We start from the raw sequence: 24,995 nt of genomic DNA on the forward strand, positions 1-24,995 counted from the left end.
CATGAAGCTGAACAACGCAAGAGACTATTACCTGTTTGTGGAAAGAACAGTGGTATTTTCCATGTGGCGCCCAGGATACTGTGCACAACCAAATAACGGCAGAAGTTCTCAGAGTGGACTTTGTCTTGTTGTGAATCAGATTGTGGAAGTGCGGGTCTGTTGGAGAAATGAGGGCAGCAGTTGGGGGGGGTAGGGGTGGTGAATTTTAATGTTGATCAGAGAGACAAACCTGAAGATCAACAACAAGAAGTGGGTTGGGGAAAAAAAATATTGACAATATCATGTACCATGAAGGAAAAAAAACCGTTGGTCTTCCCAACAATGGGAAGTAAGACAATAGTCGAATTAACACAGAAGCAGGTCGTAAGCTACTTGGTAAATTTGGTCATGGAGTCATAGTAAAGTATAGCACAGAAGCACACTCTTCATTACATCTAGTACATGCCAAGCCATTTATGTTGCCTACTCCCATCAACCTGCACCCAAACCATAGCACTCCATACCCCTGCCATCCATCTACCTATCCAAACTTCTCATAAATGTTGAAATTGAGCTTGCATGCCCCATTTGCGCTGGCAGCTTGTATCGCTGTCTCACAACCTCCTGAATGCAGAAGTCTCACCTCATGTTCTCCCTAGACTCTTCACCTTTCATCCTTAACCTATGACCTCTAGTTGTAGTCCCTATGACCTCTAGTTGTAGTCCCACCCAATCTCACTGGGAAAAATCCTGCTTGCATTTACTCTACCTATACCCCTCATAATCTTGTATACCTCTGTCAAATCTCCCCTCAGTCTTCTAGGTTATTAGGAAGAAAGTCCTAACCTGTTCAATCTTTCCTTATGACTCAGGTCCTCCAGTCCCGGCAACATCCTTGTAAATTTTCTCTGTACTCTTTCAAACTTATTTACATTTTTCTGTAGGTAGGTGACCAAAGCTGCACACAATACTCCAGATTATGCCTCACCAATGGCTTACACAACTTCAACATAACATCCCATCTCTTCTACTCAATACTTTGACTTATGAAGGCAAATGTGCTAAAAGCTTTCTTTACAACCATATCCACCTGTGCTGCCACTTGCAATGAATACTGGACCTCTATTTCTAGATCCCTTTGTTCTCAGTGCCCTACCATGAGACCTATCCTGGCTGGTCCTACTGAAGTGCAACACTTCATACTTGTCTGAATTAAAATCCACCTGCTATTTTTCAGCCTATTTTTCCCAGCTAGTCCAGATCCCGCTATGAGCTCTGATAGCCTTCCTCACTGGCCACTACACCTCGAGTCTTGATGTCATCCACAAATTTGATGATCCAGTTAACCACATTATCATCCAGATCATTGGTGTAGATGACAAACAACTACAGACCCAGCACCGATCCCTGTGTCCCTCTACTAGTCACAGGTGTCCAGTCAGAGTGGCAACCATCTATTACCACTCTCTGGCTTCTCCCACAAAGCCAATGTCTAAAGCAATTTACTACCAAGCAACTGAACCTTCTTGACCAACCTCCCATGTGAGACTTTGTAAAATGCCTTGCTAAAGTCCATGTAGACAACATCTACTACCTTGCCTTCATCAACTTTCCTCGTAACTTCCTCAAAAAACTCTATAAGATTGGTTAGATAGGACCTACCGTGCATGAAGCCACATTGATATCCCTAATCAGTCCATGTCTATCCTAATACTCATATATCCAGTTCCTTTGAACACCTTCCAATAGCTTTCACACTACCAATTCCATGGTTTATTTTTAGAGCCTATCTTAAACAGAGAAACAACATTAGCTATCCTCCAATCCTCATCAGTTGCTAAGAATGATATAAATATTTTTGGTAGAGCCCCTGCTATTTCTGCACTTGCCTGCCACAGGGTCCAAGAGAACACCTTGTTAAACCCTGGGGATTTATCCACCCTAATTTGCCTGAAGACTGTGAATTAGGGTGGATAAATTAATGTACTGCATATACTCTCATTCATCTACCACCCCACCAGCCTCCGTGTCCAGTACATAATTCTCTGTAACTTTCGCCATCTCCAACTGGATCCCACCACCAAGCACATCTTTCCCTTCCCCCACTTTCTGTTTTCTGCAGGGATCACTCCCTATGTGTCTCCCTTGTCCATTCGTCCCTCCTCACTGACCTCCTTCCTGGCACTTATCCTTGCAAGCGGAACAAGTGCTACACCTGCCCCTACACCTTCTCCCTCACTACCATTCAGGGCCCCAGACAGTCCTTCCAGGTGAGACGACACTTCACCTGTGAGTCTGTTGGGATAATATATTGAATCCAGGGCTCCTGGTGTGGCCTCCTGTATATTTGTGAGACCCGACGTAGATTGGGAGACTGCTTCGCCGAGCATCTATGCTCCGTCCGCCAGAAAAAGCAGGATCTCCCAGTGGCCACCCATTTTAATTCCACTTCCTATTCTGATACTGATATGTCTACCCATGGCCTCCTCCACTGTTGTGATGAGGCCACACTTAGGTTGGAGGAACAACACCTTGTATTCCGTTTGGGTAGCCTCCAACCTGATGGCACCAACATCGATTTCTCGAACTTCCAGTAATGTCCCCCAACCCACCCTCCTTCACTATTCCCCATCCCCTTTTCCCTCTCTCACCTTATCTCGTTGCCTGCCCATCGCCTCTCTCTGGTTCTTCTCCTCCCTCTCCTTTCTTCCATGGCCTCCTGTCCTCTTCTGTCAGACTCCCCCTTCTCCAGCCCTGTATCTCTTTCTCTAATCAACTTCCCAGTTCTTATTTCATCCCTCTCCCTTCAGCTTTCACCTATCACCCTGTGTTTCTCTCTTCCCTCCCCACCTTTTGAATCTACTCCTCAGCTTTTCTTCTCCAGTCTTGCTGAAGGGTCTCAGCCCGAAACGTCGACTGTACTCTTCTCCTGCAGCATTTTGTGCACGGTGCTTGATTTCCAGCATCTGCAGATTTGCTTATACTGTAGTCTTATGACTCTACTGACAAGGCTCATTCACGAAAGATACACACTTTGTCTAGACATCATGCAGAGTGTTGGAGAAGAAGGAATGGGAAAGAAAAAATGTTACTGACTAATAATTAGGCAGAGAAAAATAAAAATGTTGATCAATGCATCAGTAAGTGCTTTATCTGTAAGTCAGTTCTTCTTGTCTCCGAATCTGCGTGGGTGAAGGAAACTTTTTAATCTCAAATTTTGCTAGAGGCTTGTTAATTTTAGATTCATGAATATTAGCAACATAGCATAGTGTCTTATGATGATGCTTTTGAGAAACAGTTTTAGCCAAGAATCTTTCACTAATGTGAACTTGCGACATAATTTATTGTCCATACAGACAAGTATCTCACCCCCATTCTAATGTTTCTGATGTCTATAATTAAAAATACATCTTTACAATACTGGAAGTTTGTGTCAAGTATGCTTCGTGGGTTGATGTGACTGACCTAGTTTACAATCTTAGCAGATAGGAGGAAAGTGGAAATAAAGTTGTGTTGCATTGAAGTTTTTAAAAGCTTTCAATGTGCTAACTTTATGTTGAATGTATGGGAAAGCCTATAGGCACATTTTTAAGATTTAAAATTTAATCAAAAAATTAAATGTATTTCCATTGTACCTTTCATAACCTCTGGTTAGCCTACAGCACTTTACAGCTATTGAGCTTCTTTCGAAATGTAGTCACTTTTCTAATGTTTGGAAATGAGGCAGGAAATTTACACTTAGAAAGATGCCACAGAACACCAAATAACTAGGTAGTCTAAAATTATAGTTAGTGACAAAAATTAATGGTCAAAGTAGCAGGGAGGCCTTGCTTGTTTTTATTTTAATAGTGTCATGTGATCTTTTACATCTCCTTCGGAGAGCAGAAGGGGCTTTGGATTAACATCCATTTCAAAAGATAATGGTGATGACAATAAAGCACTCGCTGACTACTGTACTGAAGAGCCAAGGTAGAATCTGTACTCAGACACCTGGTCTAGGGATCAAACCATTGAACAAAACTTCATTACCATTGAGCTACCTGAAAATTTTTGCATTTTGTCACTTAGGATAGAATTGTAGTTTTAATCCATTAGTCCATCCATCAAATCAGTAGCATAGTGATTAGCATAAGCACTTTACATTGCCAGCTGTAAGTTCAGGGTTCAATTCTCACTGCCGTTTGTCAGGAGATTGTGCATTCTCCATGTGACCATGTAGGTTTCATCTGGGTGCTCTGGTTTCCTCCCACATACAAACTAGGGTTAGTATGTTGCAGGTATGCTGGGGCCTGACATATGGCGACACTTGCAGGTTGCCCCAGCCCATATCAGGCTGTGTTGGACGTTGATGCAAACAACACATTTTACTGTGTTTCAGTGTTTCTACGTACATGTGACAAATAAAGCTAATCTTTAATCTCTTTAAATCTAATTGAGCGGTATTGGCCAAGAAAAACTCAGTTAAATAAGCGAAGTGAAGAACTCTGTCAGGCTAGGTCAACATGTGGTCCAGCAACACAAAGTAGTTACCCAGATTGGCAAGTCTAGCTGAAGAAGACTTGATAGTAGGGAGTTCTGGATATCAGGAACATGCTGTATGTGTAATTTGCTTTGTGCATTTCAAATAATTCACAAATGAATTACTTATTTTGCAATTTTTATAGAAATTGACTGGGTGTTGGCATTTGTCTAGGTTCTTCAACTTGTTCCTAGGCATTAGCAATTTTTATTTCCTGTTAATGTCTTATTTAGCAAGAGCTTACTAACTATTAAGAATTTACTTCATTCCTCCAATATATTAGTGCTGTGTATTTAAATTTATTTTTGATGTACTGGAATGAAAAAGACAGAGACAGTGTCCACAGAGGGTCTTTCAGTAAATTCTGTAGTCAGAAGTTGTATCAAGTTGAAATGTTTGGAAGAAAGAAGAGCAAAGACCGGGAATACAAAGGTTTGAATGGACTATGTTCAGTATGCTGTTACTGTATAACCTACATAGTTTTCAGCAAGGAAGAGTGACCCTGAAATTCTGCTAGTTATGGTGGGGAAAGCATCTATGTAGAATTTGGCTTTTATGCAAGGAAACAGCATCTCAATATGGTGTTAATTAAAATGCTTCAACATGTGAGGAACAAGAATCTGTAGCTTTGCCCCCTGTTGTGCATGATCTCAGTCTGTGTCAGCTCTTGGAAAAAGGCCCGCAATGCTGGAGTAAGATCTGTTTGACGTTGCCAATGGAATTGAAAGCATCATCACGTGGAGACTGTTGCATTAATAAAAATGATTTGCATCCCTTCTCTTTGCCTTTCATGGTCTGTTTCATTTGCATTAGAACTTTGCTTTGTTGAAACTTGGACAGAGGTCCTTATTGTGCCCGTGCCAATGTTTGTGAAAGATGCTACTTATGCACTAGCTATCACTGTATCTCCAATCTCCTCTGCCAATGCCACTGATATCATTGGAAGCAACTCACTCACAGTTCACAGAACTGACAGCTCATGCTAAACAACATAATTGGCAAGATCTTCTTCAGGGTTTTCTCTTGATCAACTTCCATAGTGTTGTTGAAAAATTCTTAATTATATGGAGAGGGTTTCTGCAACAGCTATAATGGCTAATTGGGCTATTTACAACAGGCACCAGAGGAGGTTATTGTACAAGTGGGTGCATGCAGTTTAGTGAACTTACTGCCTCTTCAGCTTTGGTGCACCTCAGAGGATGACAGCACTGCCAAGTGGTAGAAACAAGGTGCACGAAAATTTGAAAAGGCTGGTTTTGGTATACTTCTGGCTTTTTATACTACTTATTTAATTTAATTTTTAATATATATATTTCTCACAGTAATTTATAGTTTTTTTATTATGTATTGCATTGCACTGGTGCCACAAAACAACAGGTTTCTCAACATATGCTAATGATATTAAACTTGATTCTGACTTCCTAAAACAGCAGTCTTATCTGTAACTGCTAAGTATTCTTTCCAGTGTATTGTATCTTCTACGTCCTCAGTTGGCAGATACCGCTGATGAACCAGATCTTGTGCAGTAAAACAAGCCACTTGATAGAAACTCAGAACAGGAATTGGAAATTAAGAATTCATACAGGGTCAGGGTCCAGGCAGTGTCTGCAGCTGCTCGGCCTGTGACCAAATTTTTATCTTTGGGGCAGTTTCATTTGAATGAATTGTGGAGGGAATTAAAGATTCACCAGCTGCTCCAGAATTTAGGCCTGGGTTCTCTTAACTCCTAGGCTTCCTTTTAATTTCCACAGATAAACCTTCCATCTGCTCTGAGTGGAAAATTGAAGGCACGGAGGGCACATAGATAAACTAGTTAGATGGCAAGATTAGCTGCTGGTTCTGTCCTCCGGGAATCTTGTTATCGGAGAGAATGAGGCAAAGGCCACTGTGGTAAACCATATATATATGTTGCAACTGGGTTACCTGTCTGGACACGCCCCTCTGCTGACTTCCCCTGTGGCTCCTCCCACAGACCTCTGAATAAAGGCAATTTTGCCATTGCTCCTCCTCTTCAGTCCAGGGGCAGACACTCAGCATGGAGGTCACATTTTACTACGCATAAAAGCCTTTCAGTATTTACCCTACTTCCAGTCTCTTGGAGTAATTGAAGGTGCATCAGCCGCTATAAGGAAGGTCTTTGCTTTGCTTGAAGGGCCACTGAATTAAAATTAGATCACTGAGACCTGGCGAGGTTAGTCCTGACGAAGGGTCTCGGACCGAAATGTCGACTGTACCTCTTCCTAGAGATGCTGCCTGGCCTGCTGTGTTCACCAGCATCTTTGAAGGGAGAAGGTGGCTGGGTGGTGGAAGAGCGATAAAGAAAAAGCTGGGCAGGGTAGGTGGAAGAGGTAAAGGGTCACAGAAGAAGGAATTTCATTGAAGAGGACAATGGATCATGGAGGAAATGGAAGGAGAAGGGGAAGTGATGGGCAGGTGAGGGGAAGAGAAGGGGTGAGAGGGTATTCAGAATAGGGAATGGAAAAAGAGAGAAGGAGAGAGGGGGATAAATTACTAGAAGTTGGAGAAATTGATGTTCATGTTATCAGGTTGGAGACAACCCAGACGGAATAGCAGATGTTGCACCTCCAATTTGAGTTTGGCCTAATGATGGCAGTTATGGAGGCTATGGACAGTTAATGAATATTAATTGGATCACACCTTAATAGGAAATAATGAAGTTCAAATGAAGATTAAAAATGATTTATTTTGGTTACCTGGCCTATCAAGACTGTTTTGCCATTCAGCAAGGTCAAGGATTAAGTTGTCTGCCCTATTCTGCTACCTTTAGCTTCTATTCATTTTTCTTCCCATCTCTGAGTATACTTTTCAACTAAATATTCACATTCCTATTGAGTAAAAAGTACCTAAGGATCATAATCCTCATTGTAAAGAAGTTACTCCTCTGCTTAGTCCCAAACAACTGATACCTTAATTTGGAATAATGACTCTGATTCTACATTTTCAACCCAAGGGAAACAGCTTCTCAGTACTTATTAAACTCACTAATAATTGCACTTGCACCTTATCACCTCATATTCCTTATGAGCTGATATTATTTAATTTATTCTCATAGGCCAGCCTTCTCATCTCAGGAACCAGTCTAGCAAATCTTCACTGAAATTCCTATAAGGCAAGCAACACACACGAAATGCAGGAGGAATTCAGCAGGCCAGGCAGCACCTATGTAAAAGAGTACAGTCAAAGTGTTTCGGTCTGAAACGTTGACTGTACTTTTTTCCATAGATGCCTCCTGGCCTGCTGAGTTCCTCCAACATTTTGTGTGTGTTGCTCTGCATTTCTAGCATCTGCAGGTTTTCTCTTGTTTCCTATAAGGCAAGTGAGTTTTACCACCGTCCCTCTAAGAGTGAAGAACAGAACTGAATTTAGCAAGGATAGAGAGGTAGTCAATGCCAATTGGAAGGCATCTGGAAGAATCCCTTAGTAATGACTCTGTCCATGAGACCATAAAGTAGGAACAGAATTAGGCCACTCATTCTTTCAAATCTGCATTGCCAAACCACCATGGCTGATTTATTATCCCCTTCAACACCATTCTCTTGCCTTCTCCCCATAACCCTTGATACCCTGATTAATCAAGAACCTATCAACTTCCACCTTAAATATACTAAGACTTGGCCTGCACAGCTGTCTGTGGCAATGAATTCCGCATATTTACTACCCTCTGGCTTAAGAAATCTTTCCCCATCTTTGTTCTAAATGGCTGTCCCTCTGTTCTGAAGCTGTGCCCATTGGTTTTAGACTCCTCCGCTATTGGAAACATCCTTTACACATTTACTTTATATAGGCCTTTCAATATTCAATAGGTTACATTGAGATTCCCCCTGCCCCACCCCATTCTCTAAACTCCAGTGAATATAGGCCCAGAGCCATCAAACACTCCTCATACATTAATCTTTTCCTTACTGGAATCATTCTTTTGAATGCCCTCTGGACTGCCTCCAGTGAAAGCATATCTTTTTTTACATAAGGGGCTCAAAACTGCTCACAATACTCCAAGCATGGTCTGACCAATGCCTTATAAAACCTCAGCATTACACCCTTGCTTTAGTATTCAAGTCCTCATGAAATGTATGCTAACATTGCATTTGCTTTCCTTACCAATGATTCAACCCACAAGTTACCCTCTAGGGAATCCTGCACAAGGACTCCCAAGTTCCCTTACACCTCTGATTTTTGAATTTTCTCCCCACTTACAAAATATTCCACGTCTTTATTCCTTCTACCAAAGTGCATGATCACGCACATCTTTGCACTACATTCCATCTGCCACTTCTTTACCCATTCTCCCAATCTGTCAAAGTCCTTCTGCAGACACCTTGCTTCCTCAACACTACCTGCCCCTCCACCTATCTTCATATCACCTGCAAACTTGGCCACAAAGTCATCAATTTCTTCATCCAGGTCATTGGCATATAATGTGAAAAGAGGCAATCTCAGTACAGACCTGTAAGGCACACCACTAGTCACCAACCGCCAAACAGAAAAGGTTCCCTTTATTCCTACTCTTTGTCTCCTACTGTTTAGCCAAATCTTCTATCCATGCTGGTATCTTTCCTGTTATACCATGGAAATACAATAAACAACATCCACTGACTTTCCTTTGTCTATCCTGCCTGTTATTTCCTCAAAAGATTTCCAACAGATTTATCAGGCAAGATTTCTCCTTAAGGAAACCATGCTGACTTTGGCATATTTTGTCATGTACCTCCAAGTACCCGAAAACCTTATCCTTAATAATAGGCTCCAACATCTTTTCAACCACTGAAGTCAGGCTAACTGCCTTATAATTTCCTTTCCTCTGCCTCCCTCCGTTCTTAAAGAGTAACATTTGCAATTTTCCAGTCCACTAAAACTATTCTAGAATCTAGTGATTATAATGCCTCCACAATCTCTTCAGCTATCTCTTTCAGAGCTGTGGGGTGTAATCCATCTGGTCCAGGTGACTTACCTACCTTCAGATTTTTTCAGCTTCTCAAGCACTTTCTCCTTAGTAATAGCAACTTCTGTGCTCTGACACTCTCGCATTCTGGCATCTTGCTAGTATCTTCCACAATAAAGACTGATGAAAAATACTTATTAAGATCATTTGCCATTTCTTTTTCCACCATTACTATCTCTCCAGCGTCATTTTTCAGTGGCCTACTATCTACTTTCATCTCTTTTACTCTTCATATTGTATCCTCTTTTATATTGTTGGTTAGCTTACCTTCATATTTCATCTTTTCTCTCTTTCTGGCTTTTTACTTGCCTTCTGTTCATTATTAAAGCTTCCCAATCCTCTTTTGCTTTTATGCTGTATTTGATTTTGCCTGTCAGCTATGATTGCCTCATACTCCCTTTAGAATGCTTCTTCATCTTTGGAATATGTCTTTCCTGCACCTTCTGAATTACTCCCAGAAACACCATCCATCTCTGTTCTGCCATCATCCCGGCTAGTGTCCTCTCTCATGCCTTTGTAGTTCCTTTTCCTCTACTGTAATGCTGTTACATTTGATTTTAGCTTCTCCTCAACCTGCAGGGTGAATTCTATCATATTTTGATCACTGTCTCTTAAGGGCTCCTTTAACTTAAACTCCCTAATCAAATTTGGATCATTACATAAAACCCATTTCAGAGCTGTCATTTCTCGTGGACTCAACCACAAACTGCTCTAAAAAGCCATTTCGTAGGCATTCTACAATTCCCTCTCTTAGGATCCAGCACCAAACTGACTTTCCCAATCTATCTGCATCTTGAAATCCCATGACTATCGTAACCTTACCCTTCTTACTTGCCTGTTCTATCTCCTGTTGTAATTCGTAACCCTATTCTGGCTGCTGTTTGGAGGGCCTGTATATAACTTCCATCAGGGTCATTTTACCCTTGCAGTTTCTTAACTCTCAGACAAGGATTCTACATCGTCTGATCCTAGAGAACTGTATATCACCTCTTTCTGAGAATTTTATTCCATTTTTTTTTTGCAGCAGAGCCTCTCTGTCTACCTGCCTATCCTTTCAATACTTTGCTTATCCTTGGATGTTAATCTCCCAACTGTGATCTTTCAGCCACAACTCAGTGATGCCCACAATATCATACCTGTCAATCTCTTAACTGTGCTAAAAGATTATCTACCTTATCCTGTGTACTGCATGCATTCAAATATAACACCCTCTTCCTCATCCTGTGTTCATCAGGCTTTTTGATTTTGGCCCTGTTACACTTCGACTCATCCCACTGACTGCAATTTTGCTCTATCATCTGCCTGTCCTTCCTCACAGTCTCACTACACACTGCATCAAGTTGTATACAACTGGCCCATCCTTAGCCCTATCACTCTGGTTCCCATCCCGCTGCCAAAATAGTTTAAACCCTTCCTAACAACTCTAGCAAAGATATTGGTTCTCCTCGGCGTTAGATGTAACCCAACCTTTTTGTACAACCTTGTCAATGTTTGGAGGCTTGTATGCCTCAATGGCTTGGAAAGCTATGTTGGCTGGAGTCAAGGCATTATGCTTTGGCTCTTGGCAGGGTCACCTATGCCAAACAGGTCAATGGGTAGAGGCCAGACTAAGAGTGATCCACTGGTGTTCCAGCTTTGGCGGTTCAGCTCAGAGCTAACAACTCTGACCAGTAAAACAAAATTACGGAACCAGCAATGAAGAACCCTTCTACATCCGAGTACGATGGTACTCCTGTGTCTTCACCTGGGACCTGCATGACTGACAGGAATGAAAACTGGGTCGAAGCTACTGACCTGATGAAGGAAGCCCTAACGCCACTAGAGATAGAGGACCTTCATTCCTGCCCTAAACACCAGTGGTGTAATGGGCATTGCCTTGTCTATACCTTCCCCAGCAGAGATCCCAATGGTCCAGAGATCTGAAACCTTGCCCCTGCGCCAATTCTTCAGCCACACATTCATCTGCCAAATCATTCTATTATCCTCACTGGCGCATGACACAGGCAGAAATCCAGAGATCACTGTCCCCTGGAGTTCCTGCTTTTCAGCTTTCTACCTAACTCCCTATATTGACATGATAATCCTCGACTCACATAGCAAATCTTCTGATTCAATCTCGCCACCGTCCCAGACTGAAAACAAGTCAAAAAAGCCATATGCCAACTGAAAAACAATAATGCCTTGGGAGCAGACAGTATCCCTCTCTTAAACTTGAAGTAGAGGAACCTCAGCTGCAAATTCACAGCCTTATCACAATCTTAGCATTAAAAGTTTTCATCATCAGTTTTGACATTTCTTGTCAGTTTTGCTGTATTTTGATTTCTCTGACCTGTATTTCTTGGTCATCTTTTGCCAAAATGTTAAAGCTTTTGAGTTCTTGGGCTTTCTACTCTTTTGGTATTGTTGTTCAAGGTTTTCACCGATATAATACTGTACCATGTTTCCAGTGGGGGTTTTCAACTGTTTTCCCTTTCATATCTATGAAGAAATTTGAAACTCTAACTTTTCAATTTATCTTTGCCAACTTGACCCAAGACCTAATTTCAGACTTTAGTACATCACACTGGGATGTGATCCAAATTGTATCTTCTTGATCACTCCACACAATTCCACAATATCATTAAGTCTCTGTATGCATGACTAGATCTAATATAGGTTTACACAAAATATGCATGGAAAAGGCTGATAGGACATTGCTACCTGCTAAGAATTTTGTACATCATTGCATGTACCTCAAAAAATTAGTCAGAGTTCAAATGGGAAGTTGGAAAGATTAGAAATGTCACCAATTTAAATCTCTAAGTGCTGAGTTCCCTGACTCCAATGAATCACAAATATTATTTATGGGTGGAAAAGTATGCTTTCTATGTAGAAAATCATTTTTCAGGTGTATTGGGAATGCCAAGCCAATGACTGAATGGATGTAGGGAGATTCTGTGGATCTGTTTACTTACCTGTTGTTTACATTGCAGGATCCTTGACTGTTTCTATCACTGACATGAGAGCACCTTTGGTTGGAGCCTCTGGCGGCGTGTATGCGCTCTGTTCTGCACACTTGGCCAATGTTGTCATGGTAATAATTTTATTTTTCCCTAGCAGTTATATAAAATAATACAAATAAACCAAAGGTGTATTGAGCTACAATGGATGTGATTTAGCATCAGGTTATTTTTTTCTTTGACACAGTGTAAGCCCTGAAATATGTAGAGACTCTATGTTCATCTGAGAGCACTCAGTCCTTGCCAAGTTACCATCCGAACACAGCACTACACTTTGGCATTATAGTAGATTCTGGAGTATTAATAACCACTCCTTTTAGAAGGATGAATAGAGACGAAAGTGAAGAAACTCATTCTTGGTTGCATGCATTATGCTTGAGGAAGTCGATCTTGCTTATTACATTCTGCTATTAAAATTTCATTTAGTTGATGTCACCGGGATGAATTTTGGAATATAGGTAGATCCAGTATTGGATCTGTAATTCACATTCTGTCCAAATGATCAAAGCCAGGTTTCTACCCCCAAGTCCCTGATACAGGTTGAAACACTTAAGTCCAGCATTCTGTAGTCCAACATATTTTGAACTTGTAGTATAAATCTATACTGATTAACAACTCTAACTAAGATCTAATCTTAGATAGTGAGCAGTAAAGATGTCAGGAAAGACAGGCAGGTGATAGGGCAAATTTGTAGCCATTGGGATGAGATGCAGTGCAATAAAGTTGCAGTGAAATCAAAGCGAAAAGTACCAAATACTGGTCTTAAGGTGTTATACTTAAATGCACGCAGCATAGGGAATAAGGTGGATGATCTTGTTGTACAGCTACAGATTGGCAAGTATGATATTGTGGCCATCACTGAGACGTGGCTAAAGGATTCGTGTCTCTGGGAGCTGAACATCCAAGGATACACGGTGTATCGGAAGGATAGGAAGGTAGGCAGAGGGGGAGGCGTGGCTTTATTGGTATGAAGTGATATTAAATCATTAGAAAGAGGTGATATAGGATCGGAAAGTGTAGAATTTGTATGGGTTGAGCTAAGAAATCGCAGGGGTAAAAGGACCCTGATGGCAGTTATTTATAGGCCTCCAAACAGCTGCAGGGATGTGGACTACAAATTACAACTGGAAATAGAAAAGGCTTGTCAGAAGGGCAGTGTTATGATAATTGTGGGGGATTTTAACATATGAGTGGATTGGGAAAATCAGGTTGGCACTGGATCTCAAGAGAGAGAATTTGTAGAATGTCTGCGAGATGGCTTTTTAGAACAGCTTGTTGTTGAGCCCACTAGGGGATCGGCTGTACTGGATTGGGTATTGTGTAATGAACTGGAGGTGATTAGAGAGATTGAGGTGAAGGAACCCTTAGGAGGCAGTAATCATAACATGATTGAGTTCACTGTGAAATTTGAAAAAGAGAAGCCGAAATCTGATGTGTCAGTATTTCAGTGGAGTAAAGGAAATTACAGTGGCATGAAAGAGGAACTGGCCAAAGTTGACTGGAAAGGGACACTGGCGGGAAGGACGGCAGAGCAGCAGTGGCTGGAGTTTATGCGAGAAGTGAGGAAGGTGCAAGACAGGTATATTCCAGAAAAGAAGAGATTTTCGAATGGAAAAAGGATGCAACCGTGGTTGACAAGAAAAGTCAAAGCCAAAGTTAAAGCAAAGGAGAGGGCATACAAGGAGGCAAAAATTAGTGGGAAGGCAGAGGATTGGGAAGTTTTTAAAACCTTACAAAAGGAAACTAAGATGGTCATTAAGAGAGAAAAGATTAACTATGAAAGGAAGCTAGCAAATAACATCAAAAAGGATACTAAAAGCTTTTTCAAGTATATAAAGAGTAAAGGACAGGTGAGAGTAGATATAGGACCGATAGAAAATGATGCTGGAGAAATTGTAATGGGAGATAAGGAGATGGCAGAGGAACTGAACGAGTATTTTACATCAGTCTTTACTGAGGAAGACATCAGCAGTATACCGGACACTCAAGGGTGGCAGGGAAGAGAAGTGTGCGCAGTCACAATTACGAAGAGAAAGTACTCAGGAAGCTGAATAGTCTAAAGGTAGATAAATCACCCGGACCAGATGGAATGCACCCACGTGTTCTGAAGGAAGTAGCTGTGGAGATTGCGGAGGCATTAGCAATGATCTTTCAAAAGTTGATAGATTCTGGCATGGTTCCGGAGGACTGGAAGATTGCAAATGTCACTCCGCTATTTAAGAAGGGGGCAAGGAAGCAAAAAGGAAATCATAGATCTGTTAGCTTGACATCAGTGGTTGGGAAGTTGTTGGAGTCGATTGTCAAGGATGAGGTTACAGAGTACCTGGAGGCATATGACAAGATAGGCAGAACTCAACATGGATTCCTTAAAGGAAAATCCTGCCTTACAAACCTATTACAATTTTTTGAGGAAATTACTAGTAGGCTAGACAAGAGAGATGCAGTGGATGTTGTATATTTGGATTTTCAGAAGGCGTTTGACAAGGTGCCACACATGAGGCTATTTAACAAGATAAGAGCCCATGGAATTACGGGAAAGTTACATACGTGGATAGAGCATTGGCTGATTGGCAGGAAACACAGAGTGGGAATAAAGGGATCCTATTCTGGTTGGCTGCCGGTTACCAGTGGTGTTCCACAGGGGTCCATGTTGGGGCCGCTTCTTTTTACATTGTACATCAACGATTTGGATTATGGAATAGATGGCTTTGTGGCTAAGTTTGCTGACGATACGAAGATAGGTGGAGGGGCCGGTAGTGCTGAGGAACCAGAGAGTCTGCAGAGAGACTTGGATAGATTGGAAGAATGGGCAAAGAAGTGGCAAATGAAGTACAATGTTGGAAAGTGTATGGTTATGCACTTTGGCAGAAGTAATAAACAGGCAGACTATTATTTAAATGGAGAAAGAATTCGAAGTTCTGAGATGCAATGGGACTTGGGAGTCCTTGTACAGGATACCCTTAAGGTTAACCTCCAGGTTGAGTCGGTAGTGAAGAAGGCGAATGCAATGTTGGCATTCATTTCTAGAGGAATAGAGTATAGGAGCAGGGATGTGATGTTGAGGCTCTATAAGGCGCTGGTGAGACCTCACTTGGAGTACTGTGGGCAGTTTTGGTCTCCTTATTTAAGAAAGGATGTGCTGACGTTGGAGAGGGTACAGAGAAGATTCACTAGAATGATTCCGGGAATGAGAGGGTTAACATATGAGGAACATTTGTCCGCTCTTGGACTGTATTCCTTGGAGTTTCGAAGAATGAGGGGAGACCTTATAGAAACATTTCGAATGTTGAAAGGCATGGACAGAGTGGATGTGGCAAAGTTGTTTCCCATGATGGGGGAGTCTAGTACAAGAGGGCATGACTTAAGGATTGAAGGGCGCCCATTCAGAACAGAAATGCGAAGAAATTTTTTTAGCCAGGGGATGGTGAATCTATGGAATTTGTTGCCACGGGCAGCAGTGGAGGCCAAGTCATTGGGTGTATTTAAGGCAGAGATTGATAGGTATCTGAGTAGCCAGGGCATCAAAGGTTATGGTGAGAAGGTGGGGGAGTGGGACTAAGTGGGAGAATGGATCAGCTCATGATAAAATGGCAGAGCAGACTCGATGGGCCAAATGGCTGACTTCTGCTCCTTTGTCTTGTGGTCTTATGGTCTTATGGTCTAATCATGACCTAAAATCAATTAAGATGTATAGCAACTATCACAACTTTTGTGATTTCAGTGTTTTAGACTTACAGAAACCTTAGGTTATAGGCAATTCTTGGAACCTTTACATACCTGGGAAGGGCTTATACTTGAATAATAAGTATCGCTCCTGTTCAGAGGAAGGTGATCAGGGGGACAGTTGCTGTGGTTCGATACCAGTCAGGTCACAAGAGTTTCAATTATATTCCAAGATCCAGTTTTGGAACATGTGGCCCCGTAGCCATATGTTTTAACTAGGTGTCCAGATGTGTGAGAGCATCTTGACATTTTTGTCTGTAGAATGCGCTCTTCCTTTTCCTTTCCCCACCTCTCACTATCCAGATGAAACTGGATTGAAAAGCAGTTAAATAAGAGCAGGGAAACAGCCCATTTTATTAATTCCTTGATCTGTATAAATGCAATTTTAAATGGCAACTAAGGTGATGGGATCCAGTGACAGAGAATTGGATGTAGCTGAGATATGCCCAGGGCAATGTGCAAAGATAGTTTTGGCTCCATCTATGACTGCATATATAATATTTTCAGATCAGGTGCACATTCTAATATCTGACTCTTGAAGCTTGCTCATCAATTGAAGCAGACACCAGCATGTTGGTGCCATCTGGTGGCTAAAATCAGAAGGACACTTTGATAGAAATAAAGACAAGTAGAGATAAGTGACTGCAGATGGAGGAATCTGGAACAATAGAAAAACAATCTGCTGGAGGAACTCAGCATGTCAGGCAGCATCTGCAAAGGGAAATGAAGTCTAGATGCAAGGTCTCCTCGGGGAGAAGGCTGGGAACTGGGGTTGAGGAGGAGATAGAATAAAGGATCAGCCAATCAGCCATGACTGAATGGCAGAGCAGACTCGATGGGCCAGATGGCCTAATTCTGCTCCTATGTCTAATGAAACGTCAATTATCCAATTCCCTCCACAGATGCTGCCTGACCCACTGAACTCTTCCAGTGGTTTGTTAGAGGTTTGGAATGACATTGGCAGCCTAATTTTGTAAGATGTAAATTAGGTAACAGCACAATTAGGCAGCATGCTTATTTAAATATAAGTATTATAGTTCTAACTGTCAATGAATAACTTGCAACAAATAGATTGCTTTCAAGTTAATTGCATTTAACTATCTCATCTAAAGTAATTTAGCATTAAAATAGAGACATAGAGTTGTACAATGATGAAGCAGAACTTTTGGCCAAGTACCCTTCCACGCTAAACAGGAGAAAATCTGCAGAAGGTGGAAATCAACGTAATCCACACAAAATGCTGGAGAAACTCGGCCAGCCAGGCAGCATCCGTGGAAAAGAGTAAACAGTCGATGTTTCGGGCTAAGACCCTACATCAGGATCTTTTCCATTTACCAGTACTTGGTCTCAACGCCTCAGCAATTCAAATACTCGTCTAGGTACTTAAATGTTGCAAGTACCTACTTCCATCATCCACTCACACAGTGAGTTCCGTATTCCAACTATCCCCTCAGTAGAAAAAATTCTTCCTCAGATCCCCTCTAAACCTTTTCCCCCTTATGCTAAACCCATGCCCGCTAGTTTTACATACTTTTGCCATGATCTGTTTTTTATTTGTTATTTTATCAGTAATTTTAAAAATTAAGTTATTGCTTTGCTAAACAGTTTTGTGACAAATGAAGGAGGATTTTGCAATTTCCTGATATCCAGATCATGATATATATTGTGGGGCACTATTATCCATGTCTGCCTAAAATTCCTCCCTTCATTAATTTAGCTTTAATCCATTTATCTTCAATGTATATGCATGTCTAGACTTAGACAAAGGCAGATGAACCATATCCTTTTTACTTATGACATCCAACCATCTGTGTAAAATAAAAGTATTTCATTATTGGTGCAGAGATGATAAAAGATAGTCATGTAACTGAATTAGAGGCAACTGCCTCTGAGGGTGGTAATCAGTCTAACATTTTATAATAATGCAGAGGCTGCATTTAGGCCATTGGCACTCCCTGTTATTAAAGAATAAATCATGTAATATGTTCCACTAACTGTCCTATGCTGCAAGTATTGACTGAGTTGCTCTGCTTTTCCAAGGTTGTGCTTCATTAGTTTACATTCTCTACATTGAAAGACATGGAATTGCTGTTCTTAATGTGATAACTACTTAATAGAAAATATAGACGTTGATGACTCAGAGCTAAATAGGTTTTTAACAGTGCATGTCCTATTTGTTAACAAATAACAATTAATTTTCAGGCTAGAGATTATGTCTGTGGTGTCTATCTATAGGTTAGAATTATTGTTCTGGGTGTTAAAAGCAAAATACGGTTTTCTTTCTGTTTCACCTTTCACTTAATATCAGCTTTTTCTCTTGTTATTTTGTTTCCTGAGGATGATTTGTCTTTGAATTAAATATTTTAATTTACAATTCCTGGTTTGGACTCTGCATGGGTCAGGAAGGATTCTAAAATCTGGTTGGTTAAGGAGATCTGCTGTTGATTTCCCAGTTCACTGTGGCACTGCTTCACATTCCTAGCCATCATCACAGAAGTGAACACAGGAGCTCATAGAAAGCTTATGAATAAGTGTAAGTATCATGAATAACAAGTACCATTTATGAACACTGACTGCATAATCCAGGCTGTGGAATGCAATACTCCAGTTTATATCTGCACCAGGATGCCAAGACAGAATATTAAATAACACCAGTTCCCCAAATTTACTGTAAGAAAACCCATGCTGCTCTAATCTGGAACCAGAAACACAATTTACCACATGAATTTACATGATGCATAAAGCTGAATCCATGAGGATAATTATATTCCTCTTTTACATTCTCACTTTTATTGACAGAAAATACATTAAATTGAATTTGAAAGTTACTGGTTTTTAAAAAAAAAGGTATAAAATATATAAATTGTGCCACTGTGAACTAGAGTAATAGAAAGACATTACATTTGCACAGGCCTTTCATGTCTTTAGGGTATCTAGTTAATTCTGTGGATGTGGAAGCCAGTTTGTTCAAAGGAACAACCAGTTAGCCTGCGTTTGGTTGTATTATTGAGAGGTGAAAGTTTTCTAGTTTACCAAAATAACTTCTCCACTCTTCTAATAGTACACATGGTTCTCTTCTGTTTACTTGAGTGAGCAGACGGGGACTTTAGTTCAATGTCTCATCTGAAAGATTTTACTACCAGCATTATCTCAATAACGGGTTATGGGTCATATCTTGGATTGGGACCTTGAACCCTTCCCACTTAGGGATAAGGTTCATCCAAGGTTAATGTTTGCAGCATAACAGACCCCAATTGTTATTTATTGTATTTTTACAGAACTGGGCAGGAATGAGGTGTCCTTATAAACTGCTCCGAATGATACTGGCACTTGTCTGCAGTAAGTACCATGATTTTAGGTAGTTTGTTTACCTCCGTATCTTTAAGAACCATAACCATTACTCTATGAGTACATCAAAATTATTCAGTATCCCTCCGTTTTCCACACAGGCTCACAAGAGTGTTTATTCACTATGAAGACCATGGCTCATCATTTTTTTAATATAATAAACAGTTACATCTGCTGTTATTTAATTTCTCATTGAGAAGCACCAAAGGTACGAAGCAAGTCTGGCACATCCCAGTGGCAGATTTCCACTCTGGTTATTTTTTCATTTGGCTTGCTGCGAGGAGTTCTGGCTACTTGCCCAGTACTAACGATGAGAGGCCCAGTACATTTTGTGAGCTAGTCTGCATTAACAAAATGCCTGGCAACCCGCCCCAGAGTGTCCAATTGTTAACAGCAGTGAGGATCTAGGCAAAGGTGGATTGAGTAAGGAAGGGCTAGGAGTGATGAAACAAGAACTTGATGGTGTACTATTGAAAGAACAGGGTAGTAACTCATATTGCGTTACGTTTGTGAGAGTGCTCACCCATTACACTTAATATTATGTTTCAAAATCTCTCGCCACACCTCTCTCTTCCAGTTATGTGGGCCTTATGGTACTATAGCATGGTCCAAATGGTCATTTTAAAAACACTATATATAATTTATAATCAATGTACAATTTAGAACGTCAACTAACTAGATTATTACCAAGTCCTACTTGTCAAAATACATACAATAGGTGTTAAAGCCCTTCACCTTCACGCAGGAAGGATTGCAGTGTTATTTAGAAAATGTATATGAATAGTAAAATGACTGTGTATAGTTTGCATTTGCTATTATTAACCTCATTCCCATGTGCTGAACTTGTAAAATTGTGCTCTCATCTGTTGGCAGTGAGCTCTGAGGTTGGGCGTGCGGTTTGGCTGCGTTTCTCCCCTCCGCTGCCCTCGTCTGGCCCCCAGCCCAGCTTTATGGCACATTTGGCTGGAGCGGTGGTGGGAATCAGCATGGGACTCATCATCTTGCGCAGCTATGAGGAGAATCTCCACCAGCAGTGTGCCTGGTGGGTCATGGTGTTCTCTTATGCTGTCTTTGTCATTTTCGCAATTTTCTGGAACATTTTTGCATATGATCTCCTGGGTGTGCAGATCCCACCTCCACCGTAGGTAGCCATCGGTCTGCTTTGGAACACATCCCAACAGAGAGGTTTAGTTGGCTCTGGAACCTCTTTGCTAAAGAACAAACATTCAATGGACCTTTAAAGAACAACTGTTAAAACAGACCTCATGACTACTGAATTTTTATCATCATTGTGATCGACCGAATTTTTATCTCAACTACTTGATAATGAGCATAATCAAGAGTTAATATCACTTGCCAGTCATGGGCTTTTGAGAGTATAGATACATTGTTTACTTTAAGTGGTGAACTGGTGTTGTGGAAATTTAACACTCTGCTAAAGAGTCTTCAAGCCAAGTCACTGCAAAGTTCAGATGGGTGGAGGTGCTTAACTTGATGTGAAGGGCATATTTACTTTTTGTAAAAGATACAACCTCAAAAGCATACAGTATGTCCGGAGAATTAAGGTGCAGTTGGCACAGTTGGAGATCACAGAGAAATATAGCCAGTGTGTTAACAGCCTAATGCTTTTTCAGATTATAAGTGCCCGACATCATAGACTTCCTAGTTTTGATCCATATAGGACAGTCTATCTGGAATGATGGTTTTGAAAGCCCAAATTTAACTCATATAGAATTCATTTTACTAGTTCTCAATTTTCTCAAGAAGCTTACTGTATTTTATGTACATTTCATCAAATGGGATGTGAAAGTATATTGACAAAGTTTAAATGACAAAATTTATATTGTGAATGATGACTTACACCATCCTTACTTTGACATATTAAGTCTAGTTAAACTGGTTAAGTCTAACATGTTACATTTCTTACGGATGTTTTCAAGCCAAATGTCTCAATAAATATTGACCTTGATCACAAATATCTATTTGTATATGTTTTTAAAATGACAACGTATTGATTGGTTACATATGAATAGTCACCCTTTAAAACAGAAATATTTCCATTAGTGTAATACTATTATTACGAGAGGGGAAGATTTCTATTATTTGCTTTTTATTTCCATTGGAAATCTACAGTTTTTTTTTATACTTCCATTTGTATCTCAAATAGATTGATTACAGGAGTATCCCACAGATTGCTGAATGAACCACCTAAAAAAGGAGACAGTTCCAAATTAGCAAGTACCTATCTTGCATCCGTAACTAGTAAGATAACAGAATCAAGTATCAGGAGAAATCTCAGTATCTAATTCAACTATAGCCAAAGAAGGATGGCTTAAACCAACCTTTTCAATAGTCTTGACGAGCTGTGTTTTAAATCAACTAGTGCATGCACGTGACATGCTTAGGTCTCAAAAAAGCCTTTATGTTCCATTCAAAAGGTTGGCACTGAATTTTAAATTGTGGGGTTTTCACAGAATAATTTGGGATCGGTATGATGTGACAAGGTAGGAAGTTACTACTATAGATAAGTGAAATATGAAGGTAAAGAGGATATCAATGTGAATTTGGCATTTAACACTTCCTATCTTGTCTTCTGTTTCGCGCTGCCAAAACCAAGGTGAATGAGCTATGGGCTGTATCCTCATATGTTGTAATCATGCAAGTTCAACTCACCTGTATATCTGTAATATTCTTAGTATGGAGTACATGGGGACAATATTAGCTGCTACCAGCCAGTATGTTTAGAGCCATTAGTTTTTTTTAAGAACTTGGAGTCATTTGGGTTTTGGTTCCTTTGATAATGAACTTTAACCTAACTGTGATAGGAATGAGGGTGCAAGCTCCCAGTCTTTCCGTACAATCGGTGTTACCAAGACCAGCAAAAGTAGTAAGCCCACCAGCTGTGGTACGACTAGTTGTAGGCTGATTGCAGCAAGCCTTTCCCAACACATTGCAGAGAGCACAAGCAAGAGGAATGCCGCCAGGTTCTGCATTAATATATGACCCCAAAACAATAATTCCACTTCCCCTGACCTTAAGATGAGCCTGTAGCAATTTATCTTCCATTAAGGGGAGTTGCATTAATTTAGTTGAATGTTGAGTTCCCCCTCCCTTCTTACTCTGACTTCTCAGCTTTTTTTTTCCAATTTTGATGAAGGGTCTCAGCCCAAAACGTGGACAGTTTACTCTTTTCCATAAATGCTGCCTGGCCTGCTGATTTCCTCCAGCATTTTGTGCGTGTTGAGTTTTGAAGATGTTTTGCTGCATGATGTGTCAGACTTGGTCTCTGAGAAATAATATTGCAAGTGACCAAGGCACATCGACCGCTGGAAAGGAGATAATCTTAAGTGCTTTTCAGAACTCAGGATATTTCAAAATGGATAATAAATAAAGTCCCAGTTAATCTGCACCACAAGCAGCAATGTGATGACCAGGTAAGAGGTTTTCATGATCTTGATTAATGAATAAATATTGGTAGGAACACTTCTGCTCGTCTTCAAATATGCACCATGTAATATTTATAATAGAACAGATCGTACCTTGAAGCTGTTCCTCTTCTAATTCATCACCTGCTCTTTTCCAAGAAAAAGTACTACCACAGAACCAAAAGGACACCAGTAGCATACAGTAATATGATATTTGTAAGTAGCAGTTCAGAATTTGCTTCAGAGAACTGTGTAAATAATCAGGTAAAGAAAGGGCTGAGACATTGAGTAAATGTAAGATAAAAGCATCAGTTATAAAAATACATAAAGGAAAGGCGTCAGTAGATTGGTACAAAGTTGAGTATATGAAGTTAAAACGTAATTTCAATGAGGCTCATGGGACTGAATGCCTCAGTCCTTTCCTAGGTTTCCACATACCACATTGTCAACCAGAATCAAGTGTGCTTCCAATGCCCATTACAGAAAAAGGGAAAGGGAACAGGAGTAACAGGAAAAGGTGGAAGTTGAAATGGGGCTGAAAGAGTACTGTAAATAAAATTTAAAAAGTGCTGAAAGTTTGATTTAGCAACTCAATACAAAGGAATTTGTCAATGGCTCTTTCTGAGGAATTCAGTTGAAATGTCATTAGTATAGAGAGTACTCAATGACAGTATTGTAATTATATTAATGACACTCAGTGAAATGTTATTAAGGACTGATAGAAGCAATCACATTTTCATGCAGTATTAAACTTAACAGTTAACTAGATGCCTACATGAGTTCAACAATGAAAATAAATGTTTGTGAAGGAACAAATTCTGAAAGGAGATTTGAATTGTATTAAGCAAAGGATGAGGAAAAAGAGTAATTGGTTCATCATTAACTAGATAAGCTACATTAGAGAAAAAGGGCAACTCAGAACAGAGTGTGCCATGAAATAGATAGAGATCATGTGAAAAATAGAGGAAAGGGTAACTAGGTCAGGAATATATGTAAAATCTATTTAAGGTCTTAGCAATCATAGAGAAAACTGACTATTAGGGTGAAGAGAATTAACTAAAGTATTAAGTGTTGACAATATCACATTGTATAACTTGCCTGTAAATGATCAAAAGTTATAATTATAATCAATACATCAAAAACAAATAGGATTGCTGGAAGTTTTGAATAGATACGTCACTGGTACTGGATGGGATATACCCCAGGTTACCAAGGGAAGTGAGGAAAGAAATTGCGACACTTTTGGTGATGATCTTTGTGTCCTCACTGGGCATGCAAGATGGTTCCTGATCATTGGAGTGTGGCAAATGTTATTCCTTTGTTGAAGAAAGGGATAGGGATAACTCTGAGAATTATAGGCTAGCAAGTCTTATGTCAGTGGTGGACAAATTTTTGGAGAGGATTCTTAGAGAAAGGATTGACAGGCATTTGGAGAAGAATAACCTGATCAGGGCTAGTCAGTTTGGCTTTGTGAGGTGCAGGTCATGCTTCATGAGCCTGATTGAATTATTTGAGAAAGTGACAAAACAAATTGATGAAGGTAGAGCAGTGGATGTGGTGTGTATGGATGTTAATAATGCATTTGACAAGGTTCCCCACAGTAGGCTCATTCAGAAAGTTAGGAGCATGGGATCCATGCAAACTTGGCTGTGTGGATTCAGAATCAGATTGTGCACAGAAATCAGTGGGTGGTAGGAGAAGGAGCATATTCTGCCAGGAGGCCTGTGACCAAAAGCGTTTCATAGGGATCTGTTCTGGAACCCCTGCTCTTTGTGATTTTTATAAATAACTTGGATGAGGAAGTGGAAGGGTGAATTTTTATTTTTGCAGATGACACAAAGGTTGGTGGTGTTGGTGGATAGTGTAGAAGGTTGTTGTAGGTTACAACACGACAGTAATAGGATGCAGAGTTGGGCTGAGAAGTGGCAGACGGAGTTTAATCCAGAAAAGTGTGAAGTGATACACTTTGGAAAGCAGGGTGCAGGGTTAATGGCAGGATTCTTAGTGGTGTGGAGGAACATTATAGTAAAGGAGGATGTGGA

At 40.4% G+C, this 24,995-nt stretch overlaps 1 protein-coding gene across 2 annotated transcripts in view; it reads left to right on the plus strand.

The window, feature by feature from the left end:
* Window positions 1–20,673, plus strand: part of rhbdl1 (rhomboid, veinlet-like 1 (Drosophila)) — a 195,418-nt gene extending 174,745 nt beyond the window's left edge. For both annotated transcript variants that reach the window (XM_072269539.1, XM_072269537.1), the window contains 3 exons: window positions 12,431–12,531; window positions 19,459–19,519; window positions 20,402–20,673. In XM_072269539.1, the coding sequence (XP_072125640.1) occupies window positions 12,431–12,531; window positions 19,459–19,519; window positions 20,402–20,673 (434 nt within the window). The remainder of the gene's footprint in view (window positions 1–12,430; window positions 12,532–19,458; window positions 19,520–20,401) is intronic.
* The last annotated feature ends 4,322 nt before the right edge of the window (window positions 20,674–24,995 follow it).

Source organism: Mobula birostris, chromosome 9 (genome assembly GCF_030028105.1).
Source record: "Mobula birostris isolate sMobBir1 chromosome 9, sMobBir1.hap1, whole genome shotgun sequence".
Classification (NCBI taxonomy): domain Eukaryota; kingdom Metazoa; phylum Chordata; class Chondrichthyes; order Myliobatiformes; family Myliobatidae; genus Mobula; species Mobula birostris.